The following is a 26,319-nucleotide window of genomic DNA, read 5'->3' on the forward strand; positions in this document are numbered from 1 at the left end:
CGGATTCTTTACCAACTGAGCCATCAGGGAATCCCACACCTGACAATGGGAGTTGGTAAATGAGTTCTGAGGAGAGTAAGGGCCTTAAAGGGTTAGTTCTCTTAGAAGTGCTTGCATTTCCTAAAGAGGGCACAGCTGAGCATAAGTCTTGCTCAAATGTGGGGTTTTAAGTCTTCAGCCTCTCTTTCCCTTTTCTGGTCCCTCTTGAGTATGCTCCTTGTTCTGCCAGTAGGACTATCCTAGAGGAGCTGTGGGCAAGGGCCGTTGGAGACAGGGCCTCGTAGTTTGGGCAGTCACTTAAGTAATTTCATCATTTCCTGGAGCCTCAGTTTCCTTATCTAAAAAATACCACCCAGCTCCCAGCACCCACCCAGCCACCAACTCCCAAGGCTGTGAGGTGACTAAACGGGACAGTGTATCATTGCTAAGCAGAGAGCATCACCAATGGGAGGATTCTCTCAGTTCCTGAGGGAGCCATCCAGACTTAAGGGAGGTGTAAATGGGAGTGGACTGACAGGGCTGGTGGAGCAGGGTCTGTACGGGGCTTCTCCTCTAAAATCAGAGGAGGTTTTAGACACAGACCAGTTGAGACCCAGAGAAAGGAATTTCTTACCCCTCCCATTCCCCTTGTCTACCTGAGGTTACTTATTCATCTAACAGATTTATTAAGCACCTACTTCAGTTCAGTTCAGTTGCTCAGTCGTGTCTGACTCTGCGACCCCATGAATTGCAGCACGCCAGGCCTCCCTGTCCATCACCAACTCCCGGAGTTCACTCAAACTCACGTCCATCGAGTCGGTGATGCCATCCAGCTATCTCATCCTATGTCGTCCCCTTTTCCTACTGCCCCCAATCCCTCCCAGCATCAGAGTCTTTTCCAATGAGTCAACGCTTCGAATGAGGTGGCCAAAGGACTGGAGTTTCAACTTTAGCATCATTCCTTCCAAAGAACACCCAGGGCTGATCTCCTTTAGAATGGACTGGTTGGATCTCCTTGCAGTTCAAGGGACTCTCAAGAGTCTTCTCCAACACCACAGTTCAAAAGCATCAATTTTTTGGCACTCAGCTTTCTTCACAGTTCAACTCTTGCATCCATACATGACCACTGGAAAAACCATAGCCTTGACTAGACGGACCTTTGTTGGCAAAGTAATGTCTCTGCTTTTCAATATGCTATCTAGGTTGGTCATAGCTTTTCTTCCAAGGAGTAAGTGTCTTTTAATTTCATGGCTGCAATCACCATCTGCAGTGATTTTGGAGCCCCCCAAAATAAAGTCTGACACTGTTTCCACTGTTTCCCCATCTATTTCCCATGAAGTGATGGGACCAGGTGCCATGATATTAGTTTTCTGAATGTTGAGCTTTAAGCCACCTTTTTCACTCTCCACTTTTGCTTTCATCAAGAGGCTTTGTAGTTCCTCTTCACTTTCTGCCATACTTACTATGTGCCAAACTGATGAGCAAAATAGACATAGCCCCTGTCTTCAAGGAACATAGAGCCTAGAGGGGAATACAGCCATTTCATTGCCATAAATAGAAACATAAACCCAGGCTGGGCCAAGTCCTCTGAGATTACAGACTCTGGAGTGACCCAGTATGGTGTCCTCAGCACTTTGGCACTTAGTAGGTACTGTAATACTTACTAAATACTTGCTGAAAGAAGGCCACCCTGAGGAGGTAATGTCAGAGCTGAGGCTTGGAGTTAAAGATAATTTCATGGCTTCCTTTGCCTTCTTTGTGGGTCCTGCCTCCCTCTTTACCTCCTGCACTCAGACCAACAGTGAGCGTCTCTGATAGGGATGTCAGAGTCCCCTGGTGTCCTGCAGAGGAGTCTGGATGCCTTAGGTGGCCCCAAGTTCAGGGATGCTTTGCCCTGATGGTGCATATTATCTGCCCCCCCTTTATGGGTATGTTCTAGAACAAAGTTCAACCCAGAGATGGGGGTTAGAGGATGGTGCTGGATAAAGGTGTACGGTCTGCTGACCCTCAGGAAACCTGACCATTGGACAGGGCAAGCCTCTCTGGCTTCATTTTCTTTGTTAAGGGCGGGGCGTGATTAGAGTGGGGCCTCTTTCCCTGATCTTGTCTGGGAAGGGCAAGCCAACTAGGCAAACTGCCGACTGCCCAGAGGGAAAAAGGTGTCAGACTCTGAGGGCTACTGTAATAAACAGTCCCCTCTCCCAGAAGACCACTGAGAGTTCAAGACTGGTGCTGGCGCAAGCCGGAATGAGAGCAGGACTCCCGCCAGGAGAGAAAGGCACTTCTTCAGGGATCTGCTCATTAGCATGAAATGCAAAAAGCCCGGCCTCATTTGCACAACTAGGAGCCAGATTCGGCGAAAGGGCAACCTAGGAGGTAGCAACTGCTCTGCCCTCTCCACTGCATTCCCTGAAACCCGCCCTGGAGGGAGCTGAGACACCCATCCAACTCGGCAGGAGGCGTGGGTGACGCAGCCTTGGGAGAGCGAAAAACGCCAGGGAGTCGGGGTGATGGCGGGTGTAGGAAGGTCATCCAGTCCATTCCTCTGCCTCTAGGCGTTGGCGCGTAAGCGGCCCTGAAGTCTCCAGAGAACTAACTGATCTGCTTGGTTGCGCAGTATCTACCTCCAGCAGAGGTGGGAAAGCGCTTCCCGACGTCTTAATCTTGGATGCCCTCTCTGCCCCACTTCACCCCAGAACCCCGATCCAGGGTACACACCACCTTTAGGGGTAGCGCTGCGGGCGAGAGGGACCTGAGGCCGACAGAGCCGGAGGATTCAGGAGGGAGAGGCGGGGTGAGGGCCGGGGTCTGCGCCCGTGTGCGCGAGCGTGGGTAGCAGCAAACCCTCGAGGACCTGCTCGGGGTAAGATGTAAATGTGCGAGGAGAGTAGCCCTGCCAACCTGCTTTCCTGCAGACAGGCATATTGGAACTCGGGAAGGAGAAACTGAGGCACTGAATGGGTGCTTAGTGAAACTGCAGGTTAAGAGTCGGCAAAGCCCAGTTCTATGCTTTCACCGCCTCCCACACACTGGAGACCCCTGCAATTCCCTTGGCAGGAACATCCCCTTTCTCTGCAGTTGCTCTTAGAGATCTGGGCTGAGTCCATTGTGACCTGTCTGGGGCCATGTGTTCAAGCACGAAGCCCTCTCCGGAAGCTTAGGAGTGTCAACATGAGATCAAGGTCAGCAGGTTAGTTAGGAGATTAGGGTCAAAGTAGCAAAAGTGGACCTGGGAGGACAAACAAGCCCAAGAAGTTGGTAGAGACCACGCCCAGACCTTGCCTGCTCCAACCTTTCCTTGGCTCCGCCCGTTTCCCTAAGACTAGCGCCCCCCAGCCTGAAGTGCTATCCCCCGGACTTCCCGCTCCGCTCGCCCCTCCTCAGTCCTGGTCCCAGGCTCAACTCCAGGATGAAAGATTAACCAAGGTTTTGCTCTAGGACCCTGGTCACACCCCTCACTCCGGGCCGTCTGCTTCCTTCTGCACCAGGCTCTCCCAGAGCTGAGCCCCGCCCCCCATTTGCGGCCCAATTCTGGGGTCTTGGACAAAGGATGCCCCGGGGCCCGCAACGATATCCCAGGACCCCACTCCAAATACTTTTGAGTCCCTGCTGCTCCCTCCAGAAGAGTCCCAGAGCCCTTAGCGGCCAATAGGAAAGTGGGTTCGGTCTGGGTAGCTGTCTAATTGGCTCCGGTCTTCTGGAGCTGACACCAGGGGCAAGAGGAGGGGAGAGAGGCGGTCCCGGGCTTTGGGGTGGGAACCGGATTCCAGCTGTGGCTCTCTCCCCGGCACCCCCGCCCTCACTGCCACGCCGACCAGCCAATGGACGTGCGGCTCGGGGCCGGCGGCGCGCGGTCATTGGCTGCGAGGCTGGCTGGGGAGAGGCGGGGCCGAGGCTTGAAGTTGGAGTGAGGGATCCAGCTGTGGTGTGCGCCCGGCTCCTCGCCGCCGCTTTCGCTTGCTCTCTCCGCGTCTCGGCCGGAGGAGGAGGCAGTGGCGCCGGCGACAGCTACGGCAGCAGCAGCCACCGCGGCGGCTGCGGCGGCGGCATCTCCGCCTCCACCCCCGCCTGGGACGGCCCCTCGTCACCTCCCCGCCCCTCCTGGACCGGGAGCCGGCGGCCGGGAGGAGGAAGGAGCCGCCCCCCACCCCCTCCAAACCCACCCCCAATGAGATTCCTCCTCCCCTCCCCCGCCGCCGCTGGCGCGGAGCCGGGACGATGCTGACCCCTTAGATCCTGCTCCAGCTGCGCCGCGGGAAGAGGGGGCGCCCCTCCTCGGACCCCACCTCCAGCCCTCTTCTCTCTCTCCCTCTTGGGGCCGCTTCGCCGAAGGTAGCGCCGAATCTGGCGACCGGAGCCTGGGCACGAAGCGAAGAAGCCAGAACAAAGTGAGGGGGAGCCGGCCGGCTGGCCCGGGGGGCCCTAAAAGCCCTGGGGAAGCGGGACTCGCGCCAGGCGGGGCTTCCCTTCGACCCGGCGCCCGGCGGGCAGCATGCCCCTGCGGGCAGGGGGATCTGGGCTGAACTGGCCCTCCCGGGGGCTCAGCCTGCGCCCTAGAGCCCCCCAGATGCGCCCCCGCCGGGGCCCCCCGCTTGCGTGAGGACACCTTTTCTGAGGGGCGCCGCTAGCCCCTCTCGAAACCTCCCGGGCCCCGGCTGGCCAGAGGATGGACGAGGAGGAGGATGGAGCGGGCGCCGAGGAGTCAGGACAGCCCCGGAGCTTCATGCGGCTCAACGACCTGTCGGGGGCCAGGGACCGGCCGGGGCTGGGGTCGGCGGAAAAGGACCCCGGCAGCGCGGACTCCGAGGCGGAGGGGCTGCCATACCCTGCACTGGCCCCGGTGGTTTTCTTCTACTTGAGCCAGGACAGCCGCCCGCGGAGCTGGTGTCTCCGCACGGTCTGTAACCCATATCCTCCGGGGCACGACGGCAGGGCTGGGGGGTCCGCAGGGGGGCGGGCCACCGCCTGAGGGAACCAAAAGCCAGGTGAGTCGGAGAAGTAAGCTTGAAAGATGGGCAGATGGGGGGGGGCTGCTAGGGAGGGGAGGGGGTGTCAGAGTGGGAGCGGAGACGGGAGCAGGTTTGGCTGATACCCCAGGCGAGCCCCACCTCCGTACACACACCTCAGTCCTCCTTGAGGGGCTGGGATCCAGGCCAGGAAAAGAGAGGCGACGTGCCCCCATTGGTTGGCAGCTGGATGCTCTCCAGATGTGGGCAAGGGAGGGTCGTCATCCTCCAGATGTGGGAAGCTTCGGGAGCCCGGGAGCTCTATTCCGCCCGCCGCCAGTTAGCGAGCTGGGTTTGGTTTCCGAGTTTGGAGGGTGGGGTGGGGAGGAAGCTGCAGGGACGGGGGAGGGGGTACCGCAATCTCCTGGGTTTCCCTCCTGCCCCAGCTCCAAAGTTTGCAGTGGATTCTAGGGTCTAATTTTTCCACCCCACCCCACCCCCTCCCCAACCTGGTCCTTGAGACTGACATTTTCACTGACCCTGAGGGAGATGCTGGGGTGGCGGGGACCAGGTCCTAACCCCCCCAACCCCCACCCCGCGGGTTGGAGGCACAACAAGGAGATTCCGGCGGCGGCTGATGTCAGGGGCGCAGAATGAGAACAAGATGTGGTGGAGGAGAGCTATCTGCCCCCAGAGTCGGAGTAAAGACCCTTGCAGTAGGAACCCAGTGCTCCGAGTGCCTCCCTTCTTCCCAGTTCTTTATTCAATGCTGGGTGCTTAAGGTTGGCTTGGGGAGTTTTGTGCTAGATTTTTTTCTTGTGGAGGGAAAGACTGTGGCAAGAGCTTGGCAAGTGGGGGATGGGCTTAAGCAGGTCCAAGTTACCCATCCCCTTTCTATAGGAGCGCTCCGGCCTGATTGCAGAGCAGGTATGGAGACCACAGCCTTCCGAGAAAGCAGTGGGGGGCACGGGGACAGTGAGGCTGTGAGCTGGTTCACTGAGGAAATCTTAGGTCCACCACCTCATGTCTACTCCTTGGATGGCTTTGTGAAAGGCAAGCCCCACATTACAGGAAGATAGATTTAGCATTGCCCTCTCTCCTGTGCCCTGTCTGGAATTGTGTGGGAGACACCAGCCCCCTTACCCCCATGGCTTCTCCCCCTTAGCCCCTAGTCTGCTTGACTAATGCCCAGCTCCTAGCTCCTGGGTGAGTCCCACCACTGCCAAAAGGAAAGGGGAGTGGGATGGGCTGCCATCCCTGGTCTTGACAGCTTCTCCTGGCTCTTTCTTCCCAGCTCAGAGGCCCTTTTGGACCCAGGGTGAGAGATGTCAGTTCTCCCCTGTAACCAGTTGAGAGCCCAACTGGGACTCTGCTTTGGGGAGGGGGAGAGCTTGGTGCCGCCCTCTCTCTGCAGCTCTGCTGCCTCTAGTGCGCAAAGCAGAGATGTGAGCTTGGGTCTCCCCCCAACCCCCATCCTGTGCACCCTGTGGGTCTTTAGGAAGCTCCCCTCATCATACCCTCTCTCCATCCCCTGCCCCTTCCTTTCTCTCTGAGCTGCAGGAAAAGGGGGTTGCCTCAAAGGTCTGTGGACCTGCTGAACTGGCACATTTGGGCTCCCCACCCCCCACCCCAGAGTCCTTTCTCAGTGGTAGAGATGGGGAACAAATGTCTGTAAAAAAGAACAGTCTCGGGGCATCCCTCCTCTCCACTCCTAATCACCCACCCTCTCCATGAATGTGAAAAAGCACTAGACCCAACTCCTCCTTCTCAGGAGCCCCCGGGGTGTGTGGTGGTGGTGGTTATGTGTGTAGAGAGAAATCTTCTCTTCTTTTTCCCTCCAAAAAGCCGCAGACCTCTTGGCCAGTATCTCCCCCATCCACCCTATCTTAGGTGCTAGTGGATGGTCTGGGATCAGGTTTCTTCCTTGAGGAGGTCTGGAAAAGGGCAAGTGGAGAGGGCTGGAATGAGGAAAGAGAGGTGGAGGCCCAGTGCTCATCTTGGGAGTGGGGAGGGGGGGCAAGCTTACCTCTAGTGGTGGGAGTCTGGGGTGTGGGGCATCAGCTTTACTAGGTCTGGACAAGCCCCTAAGCCTGGATTGGCTGAGGATGGGTGGAGAACAATTTCTTGGCAAGGGAGCTGCTTCAGATGTGCCCTTACCATATTCATCACATCCTGTATCAAAAGAAACCTGTGTTTTCTCGTCAGAGGGGCTCTGGACTGACTCTTGGACCTCGATCTTTCTCTCAGTCCTTTTAGTGTTCTCGAGGCTTCCCTTGGCTGCACCTCTGGGCCTGGGGGACGGGACACCTCCCCTCAACGAACTGAAGCTCGCTAGGTTCTTCTTGGCATTCTTCTCAGCCTCTTTAAGAGACCGGGTTTCCTAGAGAGGGGATCTAGACCCAGGTGGGACGTGGTGTATGTGTGAATGTGTGTGTGCATGTGTGTGTGTGTGTCTTGGGGAGGTATGGGTGACAGCAAAGGAAGGAGGAGCTTGGAAGTGCATATTTTGGTATTGGGGAGACCAGGGCTTCATGGACAGTCAGAAAGGCCCCCTCCTCCCAGGCTATAGGGAAGGGAGTGTGTTGGACTTTGCAGTATATGTTTCTTCAAGTGTGAGGGAGTGCGTTTCCCCTCCTGGGAAGGAGATCCTGAGCATTCCCTCTCGGCTGTTGTGTCACATCTGGAAGTTTGTGTAGGAGTTTCTCCAAGCTCAGAGCCCAGCACAGCTTTTTCTCATTTGGAAATCACAGGCTGGCATTTGGGATGCCGAGAGGGGGAGTGGGAAGGGGGCCAGAGGGGGAGAAGGGAGCCTGCCAGGAGTGGGGGGAGGAGAAGGGGGAGGCCTGAGCAGCAGGAGCCCTAATGGCTTCCAGAAGTGAGTGTGAGTGTGTGATCTGCGTGTGTCTGCGAGTGTGTGTGTCTGGAGGGGAGGGGGCACAGGGAGTCTCTGGAGCTCTCCTTGCCACCATCCCAGTGTCCCAAGCTCCCCTGCTTCCCTTCCCTAGGGAGAAGTCTCCATTTTGGTCTTCAGAGAAAATGGAAGGGAGGTGTTCTTCGTATCTCCTCACCAGCTCCCCCCTCTCGTTTTTAACCCCAAGGCCCTCCAGAGAGGGTTCTGGGGAGAAGGGCTGGGGCTAGAGGACTGAACTAGGCTGAGATGGCCAGAGCACCCCCTTGCACTCTTTCTGTCCCAGGCCCACCTTTCTTCCCGGCTCCGCACACACTCTGCTCTTCTGAACTGTTGGGGGACTCCCCATCACCCAGAGTGCCAGTTGGAGCCATTCCTGGGATTATCCCGACCACATAGCCCCCCTTCACCCTTGCCTCCTCCCGCTCGAGCTCTCACCCCGCCCTGCCTGCCTCAGCCAGGATGGCGACAGACACAACTGCTCACACACACACACACACATGCACGCAGACACACACACACACAGAGTCACAGACATTTGAATCAGATTTCTGGCCTATTTTCCCTCCCAAAGATTCCAGCGGGCCGGCTCTCTTGTGTCCCCGTGTCTCACATCTCTGTCTCTGGGTGGGGCTGGCTGCCTTTCTCAGGGCTGCAGTTTTCAGTTTAGCTGGAAACCTCCCTCCCCACACACCCACACTCTGGAACAGGCAATGGGCAGACCACTGTGAAACAGGCTTGTGGTGGTGGGGGGGGTTGGCTGGGGGAATCCCCTTTTCAGCCTCCCAACAGGAACCCTGCTCCTGAGCCCCTAGGTCTCACCCCACCTGGGGAATGCTGAGTCTCATAGACACCAGCCTCTCTGGAGGCAAATGAGACAAGCACCCCACCTTCCCAACGAGTACTAGGAGGCCAGGATTCCTGGGTCCAGGCCAGTTTCCTCTTTAGCTCTCCTTAGTCTCAGATTTGCAGGCTCCTAGCAGGGAATGGGACAGCTGGGGGGCTGCTTCCCTTCTCAAGCATGCCTTGTCCCAAGCTCCCATACCCCTGGAGGTGGTCCAGCTCTACCTTCCTCTCCCTTATAGCTGCCTAACTAGGCAAAGGCTCTAGATAAAGCCCCACAGAGAAGACTCAGTTGTGCAGATAACACGCTCTAGTTTTTTTCTTGTAGGGAGGAGAGGGGGAGGGATGCAAGTGGGGTTCCTCACCCTGCCATTTCCTTTTTCTCTGCTTTTGATGGTGGGTTGTTGGGAGAAGAAAGATCCTCCCTTCTCCTACCCACCTCCCCCTTTGGGATCCACTCCAGCCCGGACAGTCACCATAGCAACAGTAGACATGTGACTGCACAGGTCTCTCACAGTCACTATGGCAACCAGTGTCCCCCATTCCCCTGGTTACTATGGAGATTTGTCACATGGTTCCCCCTCCTGAAGCTGATAACCTGTGGGTCTCCCCACGTCCCCTTCCCTGCATGAGGATAAGACAGAAGCCTGGGCAAGGGGAGTTCATATGTGAGAGGGTCCTTTTTGTTACCATGGCAACAAATCCACACCACCTGGTGACACATCCTCCTGTTGTTATGGCAACAGAGGAACATCACACAGTGACATACGGCTATATTCTCAAGGAAATGAGCCCTACCCTGACAAGGGTGAAAAACCCCCCATCTCCATTAATTATTCCTCAGTTTAGATTGTCCCAAGTTAGCCTGTGCCCTGAGGTTTCCACTTTCCGTTTATGTTTATCTATAGGGAAGGGGGAGAGGTGAGAGTGGCAGGATGCACCTAGAAGTAAGGTGAATTGTCTATGGGGGCTTTTAAGAAGGGGCTTCCATTGTTAAGAGCTGGAGGTGGGGGTATTTGCGGGCAGACTCTGGCTCTAAGAAGCCTCAGCATGAGCGTGTGTAAGGTGTGGATAGAAAGATGGATAGCTCCTTTACAGTGTCGCTTCTCCCCACCCCACCCCCAGTTATCATTAATTTATCGCTGTTGAAGCAATTAAGGTAGGAAAACATGAATGGGAGATACATCTGGCTTCTAGGCATAGATATTGATTGATTGATCCATTCATTCATTCATTCATTCTTCCCATGTATTGATCATCTGCTACAGGGCAGGCACTACTCTAAGCTGTGTAGGGGCTTGGATGTATCAGAGTGCCCCTGCCTCAGCGAGGGAGATGAAACGAGGGCACAGATGATGTGATGGACTCACTGCCATTAGGGAGGTCCAAACAGGTGTCCCAGGAGCTCCTCTTTCCAGGAGAACTACCCACCTCCCCTCCATGTGGAGACATCTGCTCATATGGGTCCCTTCCAGAACCTCTTCCCTACAGAAGAGAGGAGGGGGCTATCTTGGGGAAAGCAGGCCAGTTCTTGAAGGTAATTGTGTCCTTCCTTTTCCAGATGATGGTCCCAAGGGAGCTCCTTCCCTGTCCCCTTTATTCCAGGGTGACCCCTGGCTGACCCTCATTCTGGGGAGAGATCCATTGGGCTCTAGCTCTACTCAGGAAAACAGCTCCATGGAAACAGAGTGCTCCTTTGATTTCCCCATTCCATCTACTTACCCCAAAAGCCTGGAAATTTTTTTTAACTCTTATTCATGTGAGGATGTGAGGTTAGGGAAATTGTAGTGCTTTGGGAAGTTTGGGTACCTGTCAGTGGAAAGGGATGTGAGTCAGGGAAAACGGCCTGGGTGATAGGAGAGGGTAGGAGGGCTTTGAGGAGGTTGAGTGTGGACTCCCAGAGGGGGAGACTAGTCTGAGGTTCAAGACAGAGATGGGGTATGGCTGGAACCAGCTTCAAGGAGAGTTCTTGGGTCCCTGGCCAAAGCCTTCTCAACTCTGAAAGTGGAGTTATGACGGGAAGATTCCATCTTCTCAGGGCCCTGACTGTTACACTGAGTCTGGCTTCTTCGGTCATGCTGTGGGCTGCCATGACCCCCTCTGCACCTTCCTCCTCAAGGCCTTCTCCTTCCTCAGGCCTCCCATTTCTGCTTGCTTCTAGCCTCTTTACTCTTTCCCATCCTTCTCATGTTTTCCTTGAGAAAATGGGATGCTCAATCATTTATATGTGAGCTCGATCCCCAGAACTTTCTAAGGTCTGGAAGCCATTTTGTACATTCTCCTGCTGAGGGCTAGAAGTGAATCCCTTAATGAAATCCACTATGTGGAGAGACTCAGGGTTTAAAAAGACCCCTCTCCCCCTTGCTGAAAAACAGAACTTTGCTGGAGACCCTAAGAAGGAGTGGTGGTGGCATGGTCTGTATACACGGTACTGTCTGCTCCACCCAGGCTTGTGTCCAGTACAGGGACTAGCATGTAGTGGGTCCTCATTACTTAAACGTGTGAATGTGTCTGGAGGCCATCTGAGGGCTTTGAGAGGCCAGGGGGCTGATGGGGAAGAGGCAGCCTGTGCCTGTGGTCCTGTAGCACTTGTCTGCCTCAGCCTGTCAGTTTGGTGCCAGTGTGGTCGTGACAGCCCCTTCCATGCAGCCTGAGCAGCTATGGAAGCTACCATCCCAGATCAGAAACTTAGAAACCTCTGTCTCATCTGGGTCTCTTCCATGACCTTCAGCACATGACTTTGTGTGGGCCTCAGTTTCCTTGAGTTCTGCAGAAGAAGGTGATCTGTTCTAGCTCAGATACTTCCTGAGGCTGTTGTGAGCATCCAGTGTGGCCTGCTGTGAAAGTGCTTGGTAAACTGTAAGGCAGGCATAATCCGACTTTAGGTTTGTGTCACACATTCACATACATTATCTCATTTGCTTCTCACATCTTCCCTGTGAGGTAGGGAGAATAGGATTCAGATTCAGCAGCAAACTCTTAGTGCCTGGCATTTCCAACAAGCACGATTGATTTTATCCCCTAAATGGCTTGTGCAAATAGTCAGGATATTTGTGGCTTTTCCTACTTTACAGAAGAGGAAGCTGGGTCCAGAGAGGTGAGATGACCAAGGTGGGTCTGGGCCTGGGGGGCCAGTATGATATGTAGGCCAGCATCCTCCTAGCACACCTGGCTACATCTCAGATGGGGTTGAGAGGTCAAGCAGCAGGAGGTGCTTGGACAAGATGGTGATCGGGTTTCACCTGGCCAGCTGTTTCCTTGACCACTCGGTACCTGGTTTGAGCGCATCAGTATGTTGGTCATCCTTCTCAACTGTGTGACCCTGGGCATGTTCCGGCCATGTGAAGATATCGCCTGTGACTCCCAGCGCTGCCGGATTCTGCAGGTGAGCACGTGTGTGGTGAGCGAGAGGGCAGTTCCTGACTCTGCAAGAGGCCCTGAGCCCAGAGGTGGGGGTGGGGATGGGGTGGGGGGGATTTGCCCACCCTTTCCTCAGTTTCAGCAGCCTTTTGTCTGCATATCAGGCCTTTGATGACTTCATCTTTGCCTTCTTCGCTGTGGAGATGGTGGTGAAGATGGTGGCCTTGGGCATCTTTGGGAAAAAATGTTACCTGGGAGACACTTGGAACCGGCTTGACTTTTTCATCGTCATTGCAGGGTGAGGGCCTGGAGTGGAAGAGTGATGGATCAGATAAGTCCCTTCCCCAGGTCCAGGGTTCTAGGCCTGGCTCCCAGCCCCTGCCCACTTACAGCGCTGCTTTCTCCCTGGCTGTCTACTGAGGGTCCAGGGCTGCCCTGCCTATCGTGCTCAAACCCATGCTTCTCTGAATTCCAGGGATCCTCCATCCACACTCTTTTCTGTTCAGTCTCTGATAAGGAGTTCATCCTTGGATTGAGGGTGGCCTTGCCCCTAGGGAGAGAGCTGGCTTTTCAGGGTCCCTTGGTGGAAGGGGAGGATTCCTCATTGACCTCTTTTGACCCTCATGGTGGCCTCAGACTCAAAGGGCTTCCCTTTGGCCCCCTCCCTGCAGGATGCTGGAGTATTCGCTGGACCTGCAGAACGTCAGCTTCTCAGCTGTCAGGACAGTCCGTGTGCTGCGGCCCCTCAGGGCCATTAACCGGGTGCCCAGTGAGTGACCCCTCAGCCCTCGGCCCCTGAACGGGGAACCCGAAGGGGAAATATGGAAGTCTCAGATCCCACCCCTACCTCCTGGCCACTCACAGGCCTCATCAGGGTCTGGCACAATGAGGCAGACCGCTTCAGAGAAGGGCTCAGTGGAAATCTGGGTCACTGGAGCCAAAGGGAGCCCCCATACTGGCTGTGGCACTGTGAGATTTACCTGGAAAGGCTCTTCCCCCTCATTTCAGCCTGATTTTAGGTCCTAGTCTCAGGAGGTCTCAGATGACCTGTTCCCTTCAGCTACACTACCCTCCCTCCAGTGGAAGAGGGGTGGGTGGGAGCAGGGTAGAGAGCTGGCAGGCCAGGAGAAATGGGTGCAAAGTGGGACGGCCTTTTCTAGCCAGAGCCACGTCTCATGCAGTCTGGTTCTCGTTGGAACCGCAGTGGCCACACCGAGCATGGCTTCTCCCAAGACAAGGCCGCTCCATGCCTCATCCTCCCGCCTATGTCCCTTTCCACCCCCTTCCAAGCCGCTGCAGCAACTGACTGCCGGGACCATTATCTAAATTAAACCGCATTGGTTTCTGAGCCAGCCAGGCTTTGGCAGCTCCAGCTCCCCCCACATCCCGCCCCCCACCCTTGCTCAGGCCCCCATCGCAACTCCCCAGCCTACACAAACTGCAGATGGTCTCTGCTGCTGTCCCAGTGGGGTGGGTGGGGGCATGTTTCTGGGGCCCTGTGTCTGTTGTAGCAGTAGCCCCCTTTGCTGCTTGTGCACACGTGCCTCTGTGTGGATGTGGATGTGTGTCAGGGTGGGCAGAGGTGCTTAGTGTGTCTTCCAGGCATTGAGGTGTGTTGGTGTTAATGCGATCTCCAGACAGAGGCATGCCTTCTCTTCTCTCGCACCCCAGGTGATGGCTGGCAGATTTATAGGCCTCTAACTACCAGTGTAATTCCCTTAATGCAAACCCTGAGGAACTGATCTCAGTTGGAGCACAGAGAAGCTGAAGGGAGCTGGGGTTGGGGGAGGGGAGAGTGACTGAGTGAGAAAACTGGGCTGGCTGGGTGGGAGGGGTGGGGCGGATGGGCTGGTGTAGTCATCAGGAGGATTAATTAGCAGCTGCTCAGAAGGGGGGGTCAGGGGGTAGCACTTTAGGGCACATGAGTGGCACTTTAGGGGTCAAAACTAGTCACTAGAGATCTGTGTGTTTGACAAGGGCTTGGTGGCCTAGGGGCTAGTTTGCTGTGTGTGCTCAGCTGCTCAGTCATGTCCGACTCCTTGCGACCCCATGGACAGCAGCCTGCCATGCTTGTCTGTCTGTGGGGATTCTCCAGGCCAGAATACTGGAGTGGATTGCCATGCTCTCCTCCAGGGGATCTTCCCAACCCAGGGATCGAACCCAGGTCTCCCACATTGCAGGTGGATTCTTTACCAGCTGAGCCACCAGGGAAGCCTATTAGCTAGTTTTGACATCCTAAATCTGGAGTAGGGAAGGTGGGCAGTGTCTAACAGCATCTTAGGGGGCAGGTTTGTGGAGGCTTTCCCTGTGAAAGAGGTTGTTAACAAATGGCCACCTGAGAAAATAGCCTCAGGCCTCTCAGGTCCTGATGTGAGAAACTGGACCAGGCAGAGACTAGACTCAGGAAGGGGGCTCAGAACCACGGTGAAGTGCAGGTCACCTTGATCCCTGCCGAGGGCTTCTTTCTCAAAGGGAAATTCCTCCCCGCTAACATCCCTGCTGGAGTTCTCTGCCTTGGTTTCCCCAGTGACTATGGGGTCAGGTGATTATGACTGATGGGAATGTGTGTTGTGTGTGTGTGTGTGTGTGTGTGCTGCGAAGTGGGATGCGGAAGCAGAGAACCTGGTTTTTAAGTCCTGGCACCTGTATTTGGCAGCTCTATGATATTGGACAAGTCATGCCAGTCCTCTGAGCCTTGACCCTCATCTGCAAATTGGGGATGATGGTATCGGCTCTGTGATGATGTTAGGAGAGTTAGGTAGGATGTGGTGCTGGAGACTGTTTGTGGCCACTCTGCCCTTCCTTGGTGGTACTGTGCTCTGACTGGTGTGGATGGGCCGAGGGAGAGTGGGTAGGGGTTAGGGGCTGTGAGGGCTGCCTACAGAGTTAGCAGTGTCTGTTGGTCTCCCTCCAGCTTGAGCCGGGCTGCCTCATCCTCAGAGGCCCCGGTGGGCCCTCTCTGGGAGTGCTGCCAGGCCTGTGGCAGCCAGCCTAGCCCAGCCAGCCTGGCACCCCCAGCGTGGCTTCTGCCCCCACAGGCATGCGCATCCTCGTCACGCTGCTGCTGGACACGCTGCCCATGCTGGGCAACGTCCTGCTGCTCTGCTTCTTCGTCTTCTTCATCTTCGGCATCGTTGGTGTCCAGCTGTGGGCAGGACTGCTTCGTAACCGATGCTTCCTGCCTGAGAATTTCAGCCTGTGAGTGGCACATGAGCGGGAGGTGACCTGGGAGTGACTGTGGGGCTGGGACCTCCCTCAGTCCCTGTTGCGGGTGACATACCTGTTCTGTTATTAATGATGTGTCTGGCCATCAAACTTGGCTACACACTGAAGTCACCTGGGGAGTTGAGACAACTGCTAAGGCCTGGGTTCCCCAGCTCCCCATTCTGATATCATTTGTATGGGGTTCAACCTGGGTGTGGGGATTTTTAAAAGCTCCTCAGTGAGGCTAAAGTGCAGCCACATTGGGAACCACTGCCCTAGAATGGAGCCTTCCCATTTCCCAACTCTGGAGTTTCACCCTCGATCCGCGTGCTCCTGACACCCCCTCATGCGCACCCACAGACCCCTGCCCCTGCCTAGTACCTGCCCTGTGTGCCTCAGTGCATCCACCCAGCTCTCCCTTCCTGGGCCCTGTCCCCTGAAAACCCTGGTTTCAGCCTCATTCCTGTCTGCTCCTCAGCCCCCTGAGCGTGGACTTGGAGCGCTACTACCAGACTGAGAACGAGGATGAGAACCCATTCATCTGCTCCCAGCCTCGTGAAAACGGCATGCGCTCCTGCAGGAGTGTGCCCACGCTGCGCGGGGACGGGGGTGGCGGCCCGCCCTGCGGCCTGGACTACGAGGCCTACAACAGCTCCAGCAATACCACCTGCGTGAACTGGAACCAGTACTACACCAACTGCTCCGCGGGGGAGCACAACCCCTTCAAGGGTGCCATCAACTTCGACAACATTGGCTATGCCTGGATCGCCATCTTCCAGGTAGGGTAGCCTGGGCACTGGGAGAGTTCCCAGAGCCCAAGTGCTAGGACACAGTCCCAGCTTGGAGTAGTCATCCTCAGGCTTGAGTTGGGATCAGGGCCTCTAGAGGAGACTGCAGGAAACTCTAGGGGGCCCAGAAATAACCTGCCCCTTTGCAACCTCCCTAGGTCATCACGCTGGAGGGCTGGGTCGACATCATGTACTTTGTGATGGATGCTCACTCCTTCTACAACTTCATCTACTTCATCCTTCTCATCATTGTGAGTGATTCCTCAAGCTCTTGTGGGAGTGGAGGATACTGGGGAAATGGATAGGGGGAGTCCAGAGAGGGGACTTGCTTGGTCTGAAGTTCCAGCTCTCAGTGCAAGTCTCATAGAGATGCAGGCAGAGGGCGCCTGTTATGAGAAGTTAGGAGGAAATCCAAAGTCAAGGCCTGTCACTCATCACCACTTAAAATCGTGAGCAAGTCATTCCCCATGAGGCCCCCAGCCCTACCCTGGGCATTTGTTTCTTCATCAGTAAAATGGGTGGTTCTCAACCCAGGGTGATGCCACCTCTCCTAGGGGGCACTTGGAAATGCAAAGGGTGGTTCTGCTTTTTATGAGGACTAGGGGAGCACTTTTGGCATTTTGCTAGCAGGCAGGGGGTAAGTAAGAGACACCTTGAAATGGCAGTCCTGCAAACAAGGAATTGTTCCACTCCAAATTCCCATCATTTGGTGTTGAGAAACACTGTGTGATCTGTTATTCCAGCTCAGAAGTTCCAAGACTTTATGAGGACAGAAGACAGAGGCAAAAGTAGCAATATTTATTTAGTAGTTTTAATCACTACCATGATTAATCATTTAATTGCTACCATTTATAGCTAATATTTATTGAGCACTTACTATGTGCCAGTCCCTGCTTGGAGTGCTTTTTTATGTGCTGGTGTGTTTAATCCTAACTAAGATCCTGGTATTATCTCCATTTTACAGATGAGGAAACCGATGTTTCCTCATTCATCTGGCCCAATCATGCGCTTTGACTGTGCTCTGGCTTGGTCTCGCTGGGCTGAGTGCTGCCGCTGAAGCGTGCTGCAACATCTGCTGCCCGCTTCGCCCTCAGATTCCCTGTGAGGCAGCAGGTGCAGGGACTGTGGGCCTCATCTTCTAAACAAGAACTCTGAGCTCCAGAGGGCAGGCTTGCTGGAGCTGAGCATTCAGCCCCAGGCTATTGCCTCCAAATCCAACCCTTTTCCCACTTCACCAAGAGGCCAGTGACATAGCCAGACAGAAAGACAGATAAGAGAAAGATGAGAGAAAGAGATGAAGATCTACTCAGGATTTAGGCTCCAGAGAGAGGTGGAGACAGAATAAAGACCTGTTGGTGAGTGAGAGGGGTCCCTGAGAAAGAATAGCCCCCCGCCCCCAGTCGTCCCTGATGGGGAAAAGTAGCCAGGCTTGGGGCCTGTTCCCTTCTCCCCACCGTCACCCGGGTGGCAACGTTAGCACCTCTGGGAAGTGATCTGTGATCTTTCTCCCCATTCGGCTCTCTCTGAGGCTGGGGAGTGGGAGGAAGCAGACAGAGAGGTAAGGGACCTTGTTTCCACCCTCCCACACACCCCATGAAAAATCTTTCCAAACAGCTCTCCGGAATCACACTAGTGAAGCTAATTATCATAATTACTAGGACACAATCTAGAAAAAAAATTTTGCCTTTCACCATAAATATTCATTACTTTCATTCTGGATCATTGTCCAAGCAATTGCCATCCCAGAGGCCCGGGGTGGGGGTGGGGGGTGGGGACTGAGGTATGGAAGTGGAGACGTGACAGTGTGGTCAAGGCAGAGTCTGCAGGGCTCAGAGTCAGCCTGTCACCCAGCTAGGGGAGAGGAGAGACATGGTTTGGAAGAGGGATACAGGCAAGGCCAATGGTCATGAGGATACTGAGGCCCCAGGGTTAAAGGTCTTACTCAAGGTCACACAGCAGGACTTGGGACTAGAAGCAAGAGTTTTGTAAATGGTGTTTTTGCCAGAATCTCAAAAGCTCAATCCAATGTGAAAACCCATGTCCCCCAAATAGCATTCATTTCCATAGCCTTCTCTACTCCTAATGGAAAGTGAGAAGGGGGATGCTCACGATCTCGGACAATGGGATTGTTTAGGGGCAGGGAATTTGGGAGATATCCTTGCCAATAACCTAATGATCAATAGCAATTCCTTGGAATTCCACAGAGGATGGTTCAGCTCTTAGCCTTGCTGTGCTGAATGATCATGGGGAAATTCCTCAGCATCTCTGAACCTGTTTCCTCACTTGTCAGAAGGAGATAATTAAAGTGTCACCTTTAAAAAAAAAATAAAGTGTCACCTCTTCAGACTGTCATGAGAATGAAACAGGATGATGCTTGGACAATTACTGAGCCTAGTATCTGGCACACAGGAAGTGCTCGGTACTCGGCAGCATGCACTGTGATTCCCTTTCCTTCAGGCTGTCTCCTCTTTTTGTCTTCACCCCAATAGGTGGGCTCTTTCTTTATGATCAACCTGTGCCTGGTGGTGATTGCCACGCAGTTCTCAGAGACCAAGCAGCGGGAAAGCCAGCTGATGCGAGAGCAGCGCGTGAGATTCCTTTCCAACGCCAGCACCCTGGCCAGCTTCTCCGAGCCCGGCAGCTGCTACGAGGAGCTGCTCAAGTACCTCGTGTATATCCTCCGGAAAGCAGCCCGAAGGCTGGCCCGGGTCTCCCGGGCAGCGGGCGTGCGGGTTGGCCTGCTGAGCAGCCCAGCGCCCCGTGGGGGCCAGGAGCCCCAGCCCAGCGGCAGCTGCTCTCGCCCCCACCGCCGTCCGTCCGTCCACCATCTGGTGCACCACCACCACCACCACCACCACCACTACCACCTGGGCAATGGGACTCTGCGGGCTCCCCGGCCCAGCCCACAGATCCAGGACAGAGATGCCAGTGGGTCCCGCCGGCTCATGCTGCCACCACCCTCAACTCCTGCCCTTTCCAGGGGCCCTCCAGGGGGTGCAGAGGCTGTGCACAGCTTCTACCATGCTGATTGCCACTTGGAGCCAGTCCGCTGCCAGGCACTCCCTCCCAGGTCACCATCGGAGGCATCGGGCAGGACCGTGGACAGTGGGAAGGTGTACCCCACTGTGCACACCAGCCCTCCACCTGAGATGCTCAAAGAGAAGGCGCTAATGGAGGTGGCGCCCGCCTCTGGACCCACCACCCTCACCAGCCTCAACATCCCGCCCAGGCCCTACAGCTCTATGCACAAGCTGCTGGAGACCCAGAGCACAGGTGAGAACTCTGGGTGGAGGCATGTTGGTGGCCCGCACCCGGGGACCAGGTGACGTCCTATCCCAGGGAGGACTGAGGGGATCTGGAGTCAGAAGGATACGGCCTGGGTTCCCATTCTGCCTCTCTCGGCCTTGGGACCTTCAACCAGTCACATCACTTCTTTGAGCCCTAATTTTCTCATCTATTAAAATGGGAGTCATAATTCCTACATTGTAATGATAACAATAGTCATCTGTAGCAAGCACCTATGCTCTGCTCTATGCCGTTGGCAATTGTTGACGATTGCTATGTGCCTGTCGCATGCTTCACAGGCAAAACCACGTTGGGTCCTCTTATCAGTTTAAGTGATAAACTTTCCTTGTCTTACTGATGAGGAGGAGGAGCTTGGAGAGGTTGTGTGACTTGCCCCAGGCGCTGTCATTGGTGAGGGGTGGAGTCAGGGCCCTCTGACTCTGAGGTCCATGCGCTAGAGTGCCTGTTGCAGGTTCAGAGGGGGAAATGGTGTATGAGCATGGTGAGCCCTGTGCCCCACGCTAAGGGGACTCATGTAGATACAAATGTCACTCTGTCCCCGTAGGGAGACCTGGGGCTTGGTGCAGCAAGTCCTCAGAGGCCTCTAGACTGATGGATAGAATACCCAGTGTTGTGGAGAAGGGAAGTGCTTGTGCCTTGGGGCGTCCCCCAGTCAGGCAGGGGTGACGAGCCCTCCTCTACAGACTCACTGCAGCCGAAGCCCAGGGCCTGTGCTTCAGGAAGAATGTGGCACGTGGGAGAAGTGGAATATTTGTGGGCTGTTATGTGGGAATGTGGGCTGGACAGGAAGGTGCCATCACAGAACACATGGGAAGGGTTCTTCTGCCAGCTCCTCTATTACCCTGCCAAGGGGCGCCAGCCAGCCACACACACGTATGGTTCTGTTTCCCTCCGTGTAAGAGGGGGGCCAAGACCATCACAGCTGTGAGTGGTGCTTACTGATGTCCTCCTGCATGCAGGCGGAAGGGCTGGGCCCCAGGCCAGGCGTCTTCACATCCGTGCTTTACCTGGGTGGTCTCTGAGGTTCCTCGCAGCTCTCAGACTATGATCAAAGCTGGATCTAGCGGACGTCCGTGTTTTGGGATAGGTCACTGTGTACGTGCACGTGTGCTGTCTGGTGTGTGTGTGTGTGTGTGCATAAAGGTGACCACTGTGTGTCTGTGCCATCTACACATGTCTGCTGTTCATGTATGCATGTGTCCACATGTCTGCTGTGTGTAGGTACGTGTGTGCACCCACAGGGTGGTGCTCCTGTTCAGTGCATACACACGCCCACGTGTGTGCATGCCTGGCATACATGTACTGTGTGATGTGTATGGATCTGTGTACACCTGTGTTTGGCTCTGCATGTACATATGACTTGTAAATGGTATGTGTATGTACACAGTACATGTGTGTGTACAAGTATGTATCTAGTGCACAAGTGCAAGTGTCTGGCGTGAAAACATACATGAATATCTAAGGCTGTCCAAACCAGAGGACAACCAGCAGTGACTGTCAGTGGGATGCTATTGGCGTTTGGGGGCGTTCTATTGCTCAGGATCACCCACATTGCAGGTCACTCAGTACCCTTGCCCACCAAGTGCCTATTACCACCATTGAAAGAACTCCAAACTCCCCCACTCATTTTATATACATGCTGAGGGAAGGTCACCCCAAGTAGGAAAGCCTGGAGCCTCTAACCTCTACCTTCCTGTCCCAGGCGCCTGCCAAAGCTCTTGCAAGATCTCCAGCCCTTGCTTGAGGGCAGCCAGCGGAGCCTGTGGCCCAGACAGCTGTCCCTACTGTGCCCGGACCGGGGCAGGGGAGGTGGGGCTCACTGGCCACGAGATGCCTGACTCAGACAGTGAGGCGGTTTATGAGTTCACACAAGATGCTCAGCGTGGCGACCTCCGGGATCCCCAGAGTCGGCGTCGACGGAGCCTGGGGCTGGATGTGGAGCCCAACTCTGTGCTGGCCTTCTGGAGGCTGATCTGTGACACCTTCCGGAAGATTGTGGACAGCAAGTACTTTGGTCGGGGAATCATGATTGCTATTCTGGTCAACACGCTCAGCATGGGCATCGAATACCACGAGCAGGTAGGGGCATGGGCAAGGCATGGTTCTCGGGCTGGGGATCCTCTATCTTCCTCTCCTCCCACCCCGAGTTCAGTTTCCTCTCTGTGCTGTCAGCCTGCATGGCCAGGAGGAGGACAAAAGGGAGCTGCACCGATGCGTGGGAACTCTTTGGAGGATGAAAGCCCGTGAATGTCATGCAGTCTCGGAGTGTGGAGGTTGCCCAGGGGCAGGGTCTGAGCTGGGTGTGTTTTATCAAAAGGGTTCTGAGAAGAGGTGGGCATTAAAGGATATAAATGAGTGGTGAGCATCAGATGTGGGCAAGACCTTTTTGGAGGGACAAGTCATAGATAGGGGGTGGGTGGGGCCCTCTGGCATTCACCTGACTCAGTAATTAGGGGTGTGATTGACTGGTGGCAGGAGAGGGCTGTGCAGGTAGAGGTGAGGAGTAGACGCCTGGAGCCGGCACCTGGGGAGGGTAGCGAGGGTGGCCATCTGCTTCAGACCTCTGTTCTGGGAGCCGTGCTGCAAGCGAGGAGGGCGCTGCTGGGTAGAGGAGAGCTCTCAGCATGGTGAGGGGACTTGAAACTTCTGCGTTTGAGGAATCGTTCTAAGAACCAGGATGTTTAGTCAGGAGAAAAGGAGGCTCAGCAGGGACAGGCGAGCTGTCTTCAGATATTTGAAGGGCTGTCATGTGGAAGAGGGAGCAGGCTTATTTTGTGGGGTCAATAGCTGCAAGCAATGTGATTTGGGCTGAAGCATTGAAGAGGCTGTTTTCTCTCTCAGAGCTGTGCAGAAACAGAAGGGGTGGCCTGGGGAACTCCACTGACCCCCGACTCCCACACTGGAGATGGGAGCAGGTATCATAGGGCCTCACAAATGGCTGTGGCTGCACCCCCCACAGGATCTCTCAGAAGTCAGCCCTTCCCCCGGATGGCCTTCGAGGTCACCCCCTTGGTGGATTCTTGAGGAAGGAGGGAGGCCAGCAGGCAGGCACTGTGGTTCCCAGGTTCTCTGTGCTCTTCTCCTCTCTCTGTTCTCACTGTCCTGGGGGAGAGTCAGGGCTGCTAGAGCCCGCTGTAGACGGGAGCCAGGCACTGCCCCAACCCCTCAACTCGTGGGCAGAAGCATGTGGGAGCCAGAGGTGTGGAGTGGGCGCACACGTGTGTGCATGCGTGCACGGTGTGGCAGGGGCGGGGTAGCCACGGGGAGGCGTGCCCACTGAGGAGTGCAGGGAATGCACTCAGTCTCAGTTGAGGTGGGGTATCCTAGGTCCAAACCCGGGCTGGAACAAACGTGTGATGTTCACTTTTTAGGGGGTTCTGAATCCCCTTACCATCCACCCCACTCAGTTCCTACCCCAATTGCCCTGTCCAGCCGAGTGCACCCCAACCCCAGCCCTTTCCCCATCATCATCATACCGTATTGACACCCCTTCCTTTTGTGTCGTGACCCCCACCCAACTGGCTATACCCTGTTCCTTTCTTGGCGTGGGGAAAGCAGAGAGTGTGGACAACTTGGGTCCCACCTTGGGTAAGGTGGGGGGAAGTGGAGGTGGGGCAGGACGCTGGCTGCAGGGTCAGCAGTGGCATTTGTATGGGTGTGTTGTGTCTGGCTGCATGGAGCGTGTGTATGTGTGCTCACGCCTGCTCAGCCAACCTCTGGGGAAGGGGTCCTCTGCTCTGCCAGGCTGCTAGGGCATGATCCAGGTAATGGCAATTCTTAATCTCCCATTATGCCGGCTCCCAAGCCTGAACCTCAGCCTCCTTTCCCTCACCCCAGTTCTGGCCATGGTCAGATGCCCCTTCCCCAGGGGGTGCCTCCTCCGCTGCTGATGGAGGATTTGACTAGGCTGGAAAGAGGCTGAGTCACAGAGACAGAGGCCAGATGAAGCTGCAGCAAGAGGGCTTTCAGTTAGACATCAAGAAAGACACCCCCTTGGGGAAGAAATAACAGCAATAAGTCAGGGAAGATTGCAGCATCTCCTTACCCAAGTTCCCGAGGAGAGCGGGGGACAGCCTCTGAAGCCTTCAGCAGCAGGGAGTCCTACTCAGTGGTGGCACAGTGTGTGCTCCAGGGAAGAGTTTGTCCCAGTACCTGGTTGCTAAGGCCCCCATGGGGTGAGTGGGAGTCCCCAGCAGGCCAGGCAGATGACTGACTGCGGCCCAGCAGGCTCAGGGGCTGGGGGTGGGAGGAAATCCCAGAAGCAGCCATGGCCCTGTGCTTATAGGCACTATGGCGTGAATGTCCCGCCATCTGGGTCCTGGAGCCTGAGCAGGCTTGGGGGTTGGGGGCAGGGAAAAGCGCAAGGAGACATGGAGGCCAAAAGACACAGAGGGAGACAGAAAGAGAAAGGGAGAGACAGAGATGGGGAGATGAGGGCAGAGAGAGTGGGATGGAGACCTGGGCAGGGGGCGAGGGGGTGGGGGACACAGAGATGAGATGGTCAGAGATATAGAGAGGGAGGTGGAGACTCGGGGGAGGAGACAGAGACAAGTGGAGGCACAGAGATGTAGGGGCGACAGAGACAGTTATGGAGAGGAAGCCAAAGACAGACTGAGATCTGGATGCAAACAGGAACAGCCCGGGCAGTGACCGGAGACAGAGGCTCTGATGGAGCCTCAAATGGAGGAGAGGAGGAGTCAGCTGAGCAAGAGAGCTGAGAGACACAGCAAGGAAGAGCATCTGCAGATGCTGACAGAGGTGAGGCCAGAGGCTCAGGGTTTCCCCACGGCGCTCGTAATGAGGCAGTTGTGTCCATCGATTCTGGTATTGATCAGACTGAGGGGCACTGGAGAGGGTATTGCTGGTGCTTCCCTGGAGGAGGAGCCCAACCCTCTTTCCAACCCTGTCCTCTCCCACTGTCACCAACCTTACCCTTCATTCAGTTTTCCTGTCAAGAACAGAGATACTCCAGCTGCACTCTACCAAGCTCTTGACTGAGGAAGCACTCTTGTCATACCCCACCCTACCCAAGGCGAACCCTATGTTGTTCACACCGTCCTGCTTTCCCCACCCCTTAACCCACTAGCTGGTGGCAAAGTGGCAGGGCTGGTTCGTTCAGAGAGACTGGTGAGGAGGACAAAGACCCAGGACTCTGAGAAGGGAGCAGGGCTATGACTTGAGGTCAGAAGTATAATCATGTGTGTGCCCTACCCACTAGGGGCAGAACGCGGAACAGGGAAGCTGTGAACCACCCATCTGTCCATCCATCCATTCCACACACGTTTTCTGGGCATCAGAGTTGGGCCTAAGCAGTGGCATGCTAGTAAATGTTTAATAACCAGCCCTTTAAAAAGAAAAAAGGTCCTGATTTGTGGTATTTGCAGTGTTCACCATTTTCCATGGTGCAAATGCTCCCACTGTGGCTGGCTTCAAACTCCCAATGTGATGTCACTGCATGCGGAGTTGGGAAGAGACGTGCATAACCACACGTTCCAGTACAACACTGGGCCAAGGCACTCTGTCCTTCCTCTCAAAGACCCCACAACAAATAAGCAGTCACACTTACTTGATGTAGTGCCTGCTTGGAAGGGATGCTCAGAGGAGTCACCCGTGACCCAGACTGGGGAAAGGATTCACGAAGGGCTTCCATAGGTTATGATCTGTGAGCTGAGTTTGAATGGAAAGTGGGATGTAGCTAGCAAAGGGTGGAGGGTAGGGCACAGCATAGGGGAGGACCGGAAGCACCAGACCCCAAAACAGAGAGATTTATAAGGAGTTCAGAGTGAATTGGCACTGGGTTGGGGCTGGGATGGCAAACAACAAGAGATGAGATTGGAAAAAGCTCAGAGCCAGGTCCTGAGAGGAATAGGATAGAGTTTGGATTTTATCCTGAAGGTGATAGGGTGCCAACAAAGGTTTTAAGCAAGTCCATGGTATGTGTTTGTATTGTATCAAAAGTCTTCCAGAAGCCATGTAGGGAGCAGAAGGGAGTGACAGACGGGAGGCAGGGAGGCCAAGGAGAGAGCTACTGCCATAATCCAGCCAGTTCATATACCTTGTCCCTGGAGACAGAGAGAAGCATGCTGGGAAGAGCTGGCAGTGGCTGAATCTGTAGAACTCAACTCCAGTTGGATATTTGTGAGGTGGCAGCAAGGATGACACCCAGGTTTCTGCTTCTGGGAGGAGCACTGGGGCCTGTGCATATTTGGGCTGGAGGGCATTGCTTGCAAACTGCCTGTGGGATGCCCAGGGTGTCTTTGGAGTGCAGAAGAGAGGTGTCTCCTGGAACCTGTCTGGCTGGGTATGCATGGGGGCAAGGCCTTCCAGGAGGATGAGGTCTTCAGGACACAGGAACTTCGTAATCACCTTCCTTCCTAGTTCTGGATTGCTGAGAGTTGGAGCCAACCTCATGCTCTAGAAGAGAGCCAACAGCAGCGGGGGGTGGAGGGCATACAGCCCACTGGTATCCTGGGCTGCAGAGAAGAGAGAGGGAGGGTCCAGAATAGACAGTCTTTCAGGCCCGAGAGGACAGGGCAGGTGATTCTCCTGCTCGTTTCTCAGACTCTGGGCCCACCCTGTTGCTCTAGATACATGTTCAGGGAGGGTTTCTATTTATAAGTGAGTGAGGTCAGCTGTTCAAGGCAAGGGAGGCTGGGGTGGGGTAGGGTGAGGAAGAGACCATATGTGGTAGGTCTTAACTTTGAGGGGATTCACAAACTCCTTTTGGATTCTGTTTAAAGCTAGGGCCATCTCTCTAAAAGATAGACATACGCATGGATACCCCAGTGCGGACTTCGAGGATGGGAGTTTACAGACACCTGACCTATTCCTTGGGCTTCCCAGGAGTCCTTGGCCTGCAGACAGAAGAGCTGGGACTACAGGCCACATAAGACTTTGGAGGACAATCTCTTACAGTTGCCCTGGGCCCAGACTTTCAAAGGTTCTCCACATGTGGGAGGGAGAAGGGTGCTTTTCTAGAGATGGC

General features: G+C 55.2%; 1 protein-coding gene across 12 annotated transcripts in view; it reads left to right on the forward strand.

Annotated features, from left to right (window-relative positions):
- The first annotated feature begins 3,076 nt into the window (after positions 1-3,076).
- Positions 3,077-26,319, forward strand: part of CACNA1G (calcium voltage-gated channel subunit alpha1 G) — a 63,161-nt gene continuing 39,918 nt past the window's right edge. For 3 of the 12 annotated variants that reach the window (XM_025280343.3, XM_025280346.3, XM_025280345.3), the window contains exons 1-9: positions 3,080-4,887; positions 11,950-12,061; positions 12,201-12,334; positions 12,708-12,805; positions 15,075-15,234; positions 15,719-16,019; positions 16,187-16,279; positions 18,518-19,301; positions 21,037-21,413. In XM_025280343.3, the coding sequence (XP_025136128.2) occupies positions 4,646-4,887; positions 11,950-12,061; positions 12,201-12,334; positions 12,708-12,805; positions 15,075-15,234; positions 15,719-16,019; positions 16,187-16,279; positions 18,518-19,301; positions 21,037-21,413 (2,301 nt within the window). In that variant the 5' untranslated portion in view covers positions 3,080-4,645. Of the gene's footprint in view, positions 4,888-11,949; positions 12,062-12,200; positions 12,335-12,707; positions 12,806-15,074; positions 15,235-15,718; positions 16,020-16,186; positions 16,280-18,517; positions 19,302-21,036; positions 21,414-26,319 lie in introns of all 12 variants that reach the window. The other 9 variants (XM_044939101.2, XM_044939103.2, XM_025280350.3 and 6 more) reach the window with 6 other exon arrangements.

Source organism: Bubalus bubalis, chromosome 3, assembly GCF_019923935.1.
Source record: "Bubalus bubalis isolate 160015118507 breed Murrah chromosome 3, NDDB_SH_1, whole genome shotgun sequence".
NCBI lineage: Eukaryota > Metazoa > Chordata > Mammalia > Artiodactyla > Bovidae > Bubalus > Bubalus bubalis.